The 12,173-nt window shown below is 46.2% G+C and overlaps 1 protein-coding gene across 3 annotated transcripts in view; it reads left to right on the top strand.

The window, feature by feature from the left end:
- The window catches only part of LOC140199356 (neuropilin-2-like), a 102,537-nt gene that overhangs the window by 33,242 nt on the left and 57,122 nt on the right, over positions 1 to 12,173 (top strand). For all 3 annotated transcript variants that reach the window (XM_072261287.1, XM_072261289.1, XM_072261288.1), the window contains exons 4-6: positions 8,100 to 8,330; positions 10,177 to 10,332; positions 11,023 to 11,192. In XM_072261287.1, coding sequence (XP_072117388.1) covers positions 8,100 to 8,330; positions 10,177 to 10,332; positions 11,023 to 11,192 — 557 coding nt within the window. The remainder of the gene's footprint in view (positions 1 to 8,099; positions 8,331 to 10,176; positions 10,333 to 11,022; positions 11,193 to 12,173) is intronic.

The following is a 12,173-nucleotide window of genomic DNA, read 5'->3' as shown; positions in this document are numbered from 1 at the left end:
CCCCAGACCACTCAACACCCTAATTTTTCAAAAAATGTGTCTGCCTCCACTTTACCGATCTGGCCTTTGTACCCATTCGAAGCAGGGAATTCCGGAGTCCATTGCCTTCTGAAAGGAGAAACTTCCACTACCATGATTTTAAAAGACGTGCCCCTTATCTTGAAACTGTGTCTCCTCTTTCAAGACTCTCCCACTAATGGAAACGTCTATACTGTCAAGTCCTCTCAGGATCTTAAGTTTCAATAAAGTCACCCCTCACACTTCTAAATCCCAAGGAATACGCCCCCAAAACCACTTACGAAAGGTTTGATTCCTGCTGCAATCTGTAAGGAGTTCATACATTCTCCCCCTGGCCATGTAGGTTTCCTCTGGGTGCTCTGGTTTCCTCCCACATTCCCACTGGAAGTGTGGCAACACTTGTGGCACAATTCTCAGTGATCTGAAGCAAAATGGTGCATTTCACAGTATGTTTTGATGTACATGTGACAAATACAGTTCATCTTTATCTCTTTAAATCTTTAATCTTTATATTGTAACCTTGGATTTCTTGGCAGCTTCGCAGATTGCATGAGTTGCACAGGCCAAGGAAGTTCTTGTACTGTCCTGGGTTAGCTCAACCTGACCAAGGTTTCCTGCCCCACCAGCTCCTGTCACTATGCTCCCCAGAGCTGGCAATTTAGCCCTTTGAGCTTGTTCTGCCCAGGCAGATAGTGGCTCATATGCACCTTAATCCTACTTATCTGGGGATGATAGAGTTGGCCAGTCAGGAGAATCACACACCTGGGTTTCTGAGATTCTGGGCAGTCTGGATGGATATAGGCTGGTGTGGATGGGTACAGGCAGTTTGCATGGCTGTGTACATATGGGTGCACAGGTTATAGTGTGGGTTATGTATGTGCCTCAGTGGAGCCCCATTCAATACACCACCAGCTGTCATTTTACCAGCGTGTTTCATTATGAAGGATATTAACTGGGGATGGAGCTGTCAGGGATCGTCTGCTCCTCCAGGGACAGTCAGCCTGTGGGTGGTATATTGGTCGTTCAATGGGAGGGTGTGGGGGGTGATCTGTTCTCATGTGATATAAGCAGAGCTGGTATCAGTGGCAAATCACAGAGGAAGTGATCAGACCAGTGATGCACTGACTGCCTGTGTTAACTGATGGTTACACTGGGTGGAGCGAGGTTGTAGACTGAACTTGTCACTGTCTCTGACTGTCCGGGTACAAGTATAGACTGAGCCTGTCACTGTCTCTGACTGTTTGGGTATGGTTGTAGACTGAGCCTGTCACTGTCTCTGACTGTTTGGGTATGGTTGTAGACTGAGTCTGTCACTGTCTCTGACTGTCCGGGTACCAGTGTAGACTGACCCTGTCACTGTCTCTGACTGTCCGGGTACAGGTATAGACTGAGCCTGCCACTGTCTCTGACTGTTTGGGTATGGTTGTAGACTGAGTCTGTCACTGTCTCTGACTGTCTGGGTATGGTTGTAGACTGAGTCTGTCACTGTCTCTGACTGTCCGGGTACAGGTGTAGACTGAGCCTGTCACTGTCTCTGACTGTTTGGGCATGGTTGTAGACTGAGTCTGTCACTGTCTCTGACTGTCTGGGTATGGGTGTAGACTGAGCTTGTCACTGTCACTGCTCCTCACAGCCACTGTAAATCAGAATCCGATCATGCTTATTGTCTCACCGGCTCTTGTAAAGTGTGTTTTTTAGTTGTAGAAGTACAGAGCAAGACATAAAATATTTCTATAATTTATAATAAGAAATCTATTAAAAATAAAAAATAGTGCAAACAAGAGAACGAAATGGTGAGATAGTGTTCATAGGTTTAGGGACTGCCCAGAAATCTGATTGCAGAGGCCGTTCCTGAAAGGTTGAATGTGTGTCTTCAGGCTCCTGTACCTCCTCCCTGATGGTAGCAATGAGAAGAGGGCATGACGTGACTGGTGGAGGGGGGTTCCTCAGTGATGGACGCCAATTTTGAAGATGTTCTGGATGCTGGGTAGGCTAATGTCCATGATGGAAGCTGACAGAGGCTACAACTCTCTGCAGGCTCTCTCAGTCCTGTCACTTGGAGCCCCGATACGCAACCAGTCAGAATGCTCTGCGCAGGACTGTCGAAATTTGCTGAAGTCTTTGGTGACATGCCAAATCTCCTCAAACTCCTAGTGAAGTGGAGCTTTCTTTGTGATTGCTTCAGTAGCTGGGCCCAAGTAGGTAGAGGATTTCTACACTCTCGCTCGACATAAAGTGTGTCCTACTTGAGGTTCTTGTACCTGTATCAGTCGTTGCTGTAGCAGCAACTGTCTGTAAGTGGCCACACCCCGACACGCACATACGCCTACCACACACCATCTCACACACACACACGTACGTGCGTATGCACACACATACACATAAGTACATACCCACACATGGACACTGAGGCACAATGATAACATTTGACAGCTTTTAGCTGACAGGCAAGAGCAGCCTGACTTCCCATTGCTGGTGTAGCCCCGCAACCCAGCAACCCTGCCCCCCAAGCCTGCTCTGCCAGGTATGTCTCTGTTCTGCACCTTAATGATGATACATTTGGAATTGGCCCACCCAGGAAGATCAAACACCTGGGTTTATGAGATATTGGGGCAGCACGGATGAATATATGTTGATATGGGCAGGTATCAAGTATATATTTGTTGGTATCAGTGGATTTGGAACAAGTGATTTGTGATCCCCTGTAAAAAGCCCTTCTCTTTGGAGCAAAGGAGGATGAGAGGTAATGTGACAGAGGTGTACAAGATGACACGAGACACAGATCGAGTGGGTCGACAGAGACCTTCTCCCAGGACAGAAATAGCTAATACAAAGGGGCATAATTTTAAGGTGATTGGAGGAAAGTGTAGGGGGGATGTCGAAGGTAAGTTCTTTTAGACAGAGTGGAATGCCCAGGCAGTGGTGATAAGAGCATTTATGAAACTCTTAGATAAGCAATAGTGATAGAAAAATGGACAGGTATGTAGAAGGAAGGCTTAGATTGATTTCAGCTTAGGTTGAAAGGTTGGCATAACGTTGTGGGCCGAAGGGTCTGTACTATGCTGTAATGTTCTGTGTTCCGCGAATTACTGAACCCTGCTGCTAACCTGACATATATGGTCCGCCTCCAATTGCCCCTGGTGTGGGTAGGAAGCTGGGCCAGAATGGGTGAGATCAACACACTGGTTTTCTGAAGGACCTTGGAGAATTTGTTGGGCCTTGACATGTCACCGAGGCTGCCTGTTCCTTTCCAGATTTGTTTAATCACTATAATTTTTACCAGCCTTGCTGCCTCTGGATATGTAGTCCAGGCCACTGCCTGGAGATTCAGGAACTGCCTTCTTCTGCCAATCTGTGACCCCCTTCTCTCTCAGTTTTCTCTTGATCATGTGATTCCCCTTGAACCACCTGACCTCAACCTCCTCTCATTGGCTTATCCTCCTCTTGCACAGCCAACTGAAAAGGTTAACTAGACTCCTTGGATTAATCCCAACCACCCATCACCTCTCCATCCAAAGGGCCTTCTTCAATTGAGGAGGAACCAAGACTTTCCAGGAAGGAAACTCCAAACTCCACAAGCAGAAAATGATGAAGGGACGGGGAAATCACTGAGAATGAGTAAATAAAGGGAGGCAACCAACAGGAAGAATATTTGGAAAACCAGTATATTGTGCCTTTGTTCTGAGAGTCAGTAACAGACCAGGGCAACCAAGAGAGCTGGAGTTAATCATTTCCCTGTTCAGCGGTGAAGAGTTAGCCAGGAATGTGGTTTCTGTTTATTTGACTGTGGAGCTGCCGACATAGAGGGCAGATAACATGTGACCCATCTCACCTTGTGCTTTCTTACTTGCAGCTTTTCGTACTATGTTCTGCAGCCAGCTGGCAGCTAAGAAATATGAATTGTGTTTATTTCTAATCATTTCCTCACACAAAAAGCCAAGACAGTGAGAGTGAAAGAACAGGTGGCGAAAATCAAACAGTGACAAACAGAAGGGAGAACAATGGAATGGGTGGGGGAAAGTGGAGAGAGCACATCTTATGGAGAGATCCATGGGTGTAGGGAAGAGAGAGAGAAAGAGAGACTGAGAGAAATGAGAGAAAAATATATCTGTAATGTGTGTGTGTGTGTGTGGTCATTGAAGACAATTATCAGATGTTGCCAATACCTGATGCAGGTACAAGATACAAGATCCTAGAGCAGAACTGGCTTTATGTTGATCAAAGGTGCTCAGATTTGTAGAAATCCTCTATTTACTGCAGCTGTGAGGAGCAGAGGCAGTGACAAGCTCATTCTGCACCTCACTCTGACCAGTGTAACATCAGTTAACCCGCACAGTCAGTGCATCACTGGTCTGATCACTTTCTCTGTGACTTAACCACTGATACCAGCTCTGTTTACACCACACGAGCACAGATCACCCCCCACACCCTCCCAAAGGTGGACTGATAGGCCAGCCACACAGTCTCTTTGTCCCTAGAATGACTCCTGATAGCCAGTTTAACAGTCTTTAAAGCCTCGTCCCCAACTAATATCCTTCCCAATAAAGTGGTAAAATGACATGAATGTACATGGATATATTTCCCACTCTCTACCGTTTCTGGAGAACTATCCTGATCCTTGGGAAAGACATTATCTGATGTGCAGGCTGACTAACTTCGACACATTTTTTCATGAAGCCATCACTGGACGCGGTGAGTCAGAGAGCAGTAACTCCTGACACCGAGAAAATTGCTGGAAATAAAGTGACTTTGATTGGAATTACAAGAACAAATGAGACAGAACATATCGTGCGGGCAATCTGCTTTTTAAGTGAACAGGTGAGCAGGAGGTCTGCAGTTCATTTCGGAGCAAAATTAAGTCAGTGGAAAGAAAAGAGTGGAATGGGTTGCAGGCCTGAAAGCCTGAAGCTCGAGTTAGGTATAATAAGTCATCTGAGCTGCCGATGACTGGATTGCAGCTTGCAACGCATGATCGAAGCCAGCTGGTGTTATTTGTAAGGGCTTCAATTCCTTTGTGCTGTGTGATGGTTCAACTCATACACACTTAACTGTACATCCTGAGGGACCAGAGGCAATTATGGTGATATGGTGTGACAATGAGGCAGACTCCTGTTCTGCAAACAGTGCAGGAGGCACAACTTCGCCAGGCTGCCAGGCAGATGTGTTTTTTTATTTAACATGTGCGCGAGCTGGGAGGCGATGCTGCAGAGTCAGTGAACGGTGTCGCGCAGCGAACTAACGGCTTGTTCGTGATGCTGGCTGTCGTTAGCGCTCAGAGCAACCATCGGGGAATCATGCGGCGGGTTGCAAATGCCAGGCGCTGCTGGCTGATGGGGGGCAGCACAGTGGCACAGCAGGTAGTGGGTGGGCGCAACTCTGCGGCAGTGGAAACCCTGCCTTGATCCTGATCTCGGGTGCTGCCCGCGTGGAGTTTGCACGCTCTGGTTTCTTTCCACACCTCAGAGACCTACAGGTTGGTAGTCTAAATGACCCCTGTTAAGTTGAGCCTGATGTGTGGATGAATGATCAAATCTGGTAGCCCGGGGGTGGGAGGGAGGTAGTGATAGAATCATCGAACGCGACAGGCCAGAATCAGGGCCTTTGGCCCATCTAGTCTGTGCTGACTATTACTCAACCTAGACCCATCAACCTTCACCCAGATCATATCCCCCATACCCCTCCCATCCATGCACTTATCCAAACTTCTCACAGACGTTGCAATCAAACCAGCATCCACACTTCCGCCGGCCGCTCGTTCCACACTCTCACTACACACTATGAGTGAAGAAGTTCCCCCTCATGTTGCCCTCAAAGATTTCATCTTTCACCTTTAACCTATGACCTCTAGTTCTCATCCCGCCCAAACTCAGTGGAAAACCTGCTAATGTTTACCCTATCTATACCCCTCATAATTTTGTATACCTCATCAAATCTCCCCTCATTATCCTACGCTCCAGGGAATAATGTCATAACCTGTTCAATCTTTACCTACAACTCAGCTCCTTGATGATGTAAATGTGGGGAGAATAAAAAAATGGGACTCATGTGGAATTGGTGTAAGTGGGTGGTTGTTGGGCAGTGAGCAGTGGTCTGAGGGTCCTGTTGTCATGTTGAATCTCTCTATGTCTCTGTGACTGTAACACCTCACCCCAGTCTCCCCCTTACTGAACTCACCAAACAATATCCAGCTTGGTAATTATTAGTACAAGAACTGATTTAAACAGCTATACATTGTCATTTAATCTCTCTAGCCCAGAAAGCGGACAGTTGCAAACTGGCTCAATGTCATTCTCAGTCTCAGCTGGAAAAGCAGCACCGTGGACCGGCTGGTCGAGCCACTGCCCTATAGTCCTGGTGACCCGGTTCGATACCGACCTTGGGTGCTGTCTACATGCAGGTCACTGTGTAGACTCCCCCTGGTCCTCCGGTTCTCTTCCACATCCAGAGGCATGTGCGTCGGGAGATTAAGATGAAGTCAAAGTGACTGAAGATCAGGGTCAGTGGTTTTACTTGTCTGAGCTTTCACAAGACAACACCTCGTGAGAATTCTTCATACATGGCCCTGATCATGTTGATTGGTTAAAAGTCCAGAACTTCCCGGCCCTGCGGAACAACGGGACTTGAGAGAGTTGATGTTGCACCCGGCTGAGGGGAGGAACGAACCCATGCCTGAACACAAGGAATTACCAGCCAAGAGAGGGATGGGAGGAAATATCTTCACCTAGGGGATGGTATCCAAACTTCTCTTAAACGTTGAATTCAACCCTGCATCCACTACTTCCACTGGCAGCTCATTACACAGTCTCACCACCCTTTGAGTGAAGAGGTTTCTCTTCATGTTCACCTTAAAAAATTCACCTTTAACCCATGACCTCTAGTTCTTGTCTCACCCAAACTCAGTGGAAAAAGCCTGCTTGCATTTAATCTATCTGTACCCCTCATAATTTTGTATTCCTCTATCAAATCTACCCTCAGTCTCCGAAACTCCAAGGAATGAAGTTCTAACCTTTTCAAACTTTCGCTATAACTCGGGTCCGCAAGGTGACGTAAATGTGGGGAGAATTAAAAAGATGGGATTCACGTAAGGTGGCACTTTCAGCTTATGTGGGCTTTCTGAGGCTGCGTGAATTGGCCTTTGTGTCCTTCAATTCCATTGCGATTTTACACAGCGAATGGCTGACATGTGGGGTGCTCAGCTAAAGGAAGTGGTGGAATCAGGTACAATGAACGCGTGTGAGAAGCACTTTGACTGGCACTAGAATAGGCGAGGCTCAGAAGGAGATGGTACTGGTGCAGGCAAACCGGATTGACGTGCAGTAGTTCAGCAAAACATTTGGCATGGACGCGGGGAGACAAAGGGCCTGCACCTTCACTGTATGACTCTAACCCTTTTGGAGAATCAGTGACACAGATGCCGCCTAGAGTTACCAGAGGCATTTCCTGTTTATACAGGTTGAAACTCTCTAGCCTGGTGCGACTCCTGTGGTCTGGCATGATTCGTATCTGTGCTAATTAACTAATGCTACCTACATCTAAAATCTAAAATTAACTAATATCTGTACTAATCTGCAGCTAATTAACCTACCAGTGCAACCTTGAATGACTGCACTTCTGACTTGGAGAAACTTGGGGTTACAGACAGTTTTGACTACACTTATGTTACCTGGGGAGTATCTATACTTAAAAACGGACAGTTCTCCAGCTCAAGGAAGATGATTAGTGGGGCAGATTGTTCATTTTATTTTATTTAGAGATACAGCATAGTAACAGGCTCCACCAGCCCACACTATCCAATTACACCCATGTGACCAACTAACATACCAGCCCGTAAGTCTTTGGAATGTGGGAGGAAACTGGAACTCCTGGGAAGAAACCTACACGGTCACGGGGAGAACGTACAAACTCCTTACAGACAGCGGCGGGAATTGAACCCGAGTCGCTGGTGCTGAATTGGCATTACGCTAACTGCTTATGTGGTCTAGTTTTTCCATGGTTTGGCATCCATTAGGTCTCGCGGTATCTGGGCTCCTGCGTTTCTACCTGCAACACCCTTCTGATTTTCATTTTCTTTTTTTTTGCAGGGTCCGATGATTGCTCCAAGAATTTCACGGCTCTCAATGGTGTGATTGAGTCTCCGAGTTTCCCTGACAAGTACCCCCACAACCTGTACTGTACCTACATCATCCTGGCACCGCCAAGGTCAGAGGTGACCCTCACCATGCTCACCTTTGACCTGGAGTACGACCCTCTGCAGATCGGGCCCGCAGACTGCAGATACGATCGCCTTGAAGTTTGGGATGGCTTTCCGGAGGGTAAGGTTGTTGGTGGCTCTAGAGGACTCAAGTGTGACTGAAAATGTTCAAAGTTCAAAGTAAATTTATTATCAAAGTACATATATGTCACCATATACAACTCTGAGATTCATTTTCTTGTGGGCATACTCAGTAAATCCAATAACTATAATAGAATCAATGAAAGACTGCACCCAACAGGGCAGACAAACAACCAGTTTGCAAAAGACAACAATCTCTGCAAATACAAAAGAAAAAATAAATAATAATAATATAAATAAAAAACCAATAAATATCAAGAAGATGAAATGAAAAGTCTTTGAAAGTGAGACCATTGGTTGCATTGTCCACAAATATCTTAAGCTTGTGTTTAAATATATTGCACTTTGTGTTTTTTTTTAATAGGGTAAGATATTGACTACCCTCACCCCTATAGGCCTTCCTTAAAACTGGGCACTTTTCAGACCGAAGTTGGGTACTGGATTGAACTGATTAGTTTCCCATCCCACCCGACACATTGGGGGGGGGGAGGGAGCACTACACTGAGAGGGGAGGGGTGGCTGCTTAGGTGCTTTCAGAGGGTGAAATAAATGAATCTGTGGTGTGATGAGGCTGTCGGGGTTCATCCTGTGGGCTTCCAGTAGGGTTGCCAACTGTCCCGTATTAGCCGGGACATCCTGTACTTTGGGCTAAATTGGTTTGTCCCATATAGGACCGCCCTTGTCCCGTATTTCCCCCACTAAGGTAGAGCGTTCCTATGAAACCGTTCATAAGCCAGAATGGCGTAAAGCGAAGAAGCAATTACCAGTAATTTATATGGGAAGAAAATTTTGAATGTTCCCAGACCCAAAAAATAACCTACCAAATCATGCCAAATGACACATAAAACCTAAAATAACAGTAACATATAGTAAAAGCAGGAATGATATGATAAATACACAGCCTATATAAAGTAGAAATAATGTATGTACAGTATAGTTTCACTTCACAGAATCGGGAAGATTAAGCCAAAACTGATAAGTAGAAAAAAATTGGCATGGACACACAGGCACACGTCATGTATGCGCACGTCACACATGTGCACACAGGTGCCCGCACAAGGCTTTATGGTCATGGTAGTCTTTTTCAGGGTAAACACGTGTACCGTATTTGACTGCTACTTTTGTCCCTTATTTGGGAGTGAGAAAGTTGGCAACCCTAGCTTCAAGTTTCAACTCCCACATTATGGTGAGGTGAAGGGTTAATGATCTGGCTTCCCAGGCAAGAAAAAGCAGTCATACGCAGCTGCTGGGTTGTGCAAGGGTGAAAGGTCAGTGGGGGTTGGGCGGCCTTGGTTTATTGACCTCTCTTGTCCTTGCTTAGCTGACCTCGGAGAAAGAGCTAGGCGGTGTCAGATGTTATCTGAGGCCTTCCATGGCCAGTGGTACAGCAGCAGAGACCTGTGCTCAACACTGGCCTCTGGTGGTGGTATCTGCATGGGGTTTGTGACCACTTGGGTTTCTCCCACATTCCAACCAAGTACGGGTTAGTCGCTTAATTGGTCACATGGCTGTAACTAGGCAGTGTGGATTTAATAGGCTGGAAGGGCCTGTTACCGAGTTGTATCTCTAAATAAATTAATAAATAACAAGCGGCCCAGGTTGGTGATTGGATTGGGGAAGGTGAGACAATGAATCACAGCTTGCTAACACTGCTGTCTACTGCCTTCTCTGTCCTGCCAAAGGACAAGCTGCCCCAAAGGCTCTCACTTGATCTGTTTCGTATTTTTTTGGCTTTTCAATAAAGCTTCAAGCAGAGAAAAGAGATGATTTTTTGGAGGCTGCTGCAACTTCATGCTTACTTTGTGTTTCCTTCACCTCCACTGCAGTGAGTCCTCTGATTGGACGCTATTGTGGCTCAAAGATCCCAGCTGTGATTCGCTCTGATACGGGGATCATGTCGCTGACGTTCCATACTGATATGGCTGTGGCAAAAGATGGCTTCTCGGCTGAGTACAACATCACCACAAAAGATACTCAGGACTGTGAGTAGGCTGCGTAGCACTGTCCCGACCAAACAGCGTGGTTAGGGGAGCTAGTAAAATTTGAATAACTTACCTCCTTCTTAGGGAGGACATCCACAGATTAGATTGCAACTTAACAAGGATCCAGTCAATGGACCCTCAATGGTTTTGCAAGAATGGTTAGTGTGGAGCAAATGGGACGATTGTTTCAAAGCCCCACATAGATACAAACAAAATAGGTTTATCTGTCCTTCTTGACCCCTTCCCTCCTGACATGCCACTGTTAACTGTCTGTGCCAATAAGTCAGGGTAAGTCAGAGCCACAGGCTGGCTGAACTCATCTGAATCCTTTCCATTCCTGCCCCCAGTTCAGGGTTGCCGAATCTCCTGGATCACCTTGGAGTCTCCAAGAACTAATGACCAGGATTTTAAAGAGGAGATGAAAAACTTTGTCCATTGGTTAGAAAAATGGAGGAGAGGGCAAAAAAATGTCAATCAAGATACAATCAGTCAGAATAGGAAGAGACTGCTTTATCACCAATCGGCTTGGTGAAGGCAGTGCTTAGAGAAGGTGGGCATGTTGGCTAGCCAAAGGTGGACAAAAGATATTCGATAAATTTTCCGGGTGTTAATCAACGCTGAATGTTTTGCAAATGTTTCACGTCAGCTACCTGCCAGTCCAAGGCTTTAACTCTTCAACTGCATTTGCAGTTTATCAGTGCAACAGCCCACTGGGCATGGAATCCGGTCAGATCAGCAACATGCAGATCACGGCTTCGTCCACCTACTCTTTGGGGAACTGGGAAGCGAGCCAAGGTCGCCTCAATCATCAGATCAACGGCTGGACACCCAATGAGGACACCACTAGGGAATGGATCCAGGTAGGTCTGGAAATTGCCTAAAGGGCTGTATTCCAAGCACATGGGGGGAGATAAAAGTCGTCAAACAGCAATCTAATTGACTGAACTATGGTGTGATGACCCCAGTGAAGAACAGACGATTGAAACTACCAACCCGCCTGATGAGCAGATCCCACTACATTAAGATCATATTGACTTTGCCAAAGTTGAGTGGGCTTGGAACAGCTGGCATTGTGGTTCAGTTGGTGCCAGAGAGTGAGAGGACTGAGTCCCACTCCGGTGACTTGAGCACAAGATGCATGTTAACTGTCCGTACAGGGAAGACGTGTCCTCTCAGATGCTGATTAAGTTCCCATGATGCTATTCAAAGCAGACCTGGAGATTACTTCTGGATTTCAAGTCAACATTATTTCTCACCCAACAGCCCTCATCTCTATTGCAGTTTGTTGAGGTTTTCAGCAAACAAATTCATTGCTATGTTTCCCGCCTTGCAGGGATGATTGTGCATCATTGGCTGTGAATGTGTTGTATTCAGTTCAAGAGGACTAAAATATAAAAGCAAGGATGTATTGCTAAGGGTTTATAAAAGGTTGCTCAGGCCACATAGGGAGTATTATGAGCAGTTTTATCAAAGAAAGGATCTGCTGGCATTGGAGAGGGACTAGAGGAGGGTTACAGGAATGATCCTGAGAGTGAAAGGGTTAATGTTTGAGGAACGTTTGATGACTCCCCAGTGTACTCACTGAAATGAGGGGGGATCTCACTAAAATGTACCAAATATTGAAATGCCCGGATAGAGCGGATGTGTAGAGGATGTTTCCAGTAGTGGGAGAGCCTAGAACCTGAGGGCACAGCCGTAGAATTGAAGGATGTCCCTTTAGAATAGAGATGAGGAAGAATTTATTTCACCAGAGGGTGCTGAATCTGTGGAATTCATTGCCTCAGATGGTTGTGGAGGCCAAATCATTGGGTATATTTAAAGCAGAGGTTGCTATGTTCTTG

This window comes from Mobula birostris, chromosome 6, assembly GCF_030028105.1.
Source record: "Mobula birostris isolate sMobBir1 chromosome 6, sMobBir1.hap1, whole genome shotgun sequence".
NCBI classification, from domain to species: domain Eukaryota; kingdom Metazoa; phylum Chordata; class Chondrichthyes; order Myliobatiformes; family Myliobatidae; genus Mobula; species Mobula birostris.
Note: the sequence above shows the minus strand (reverse complement) of the source record. Positions and strands in the feature narration are given on the sequence as shown.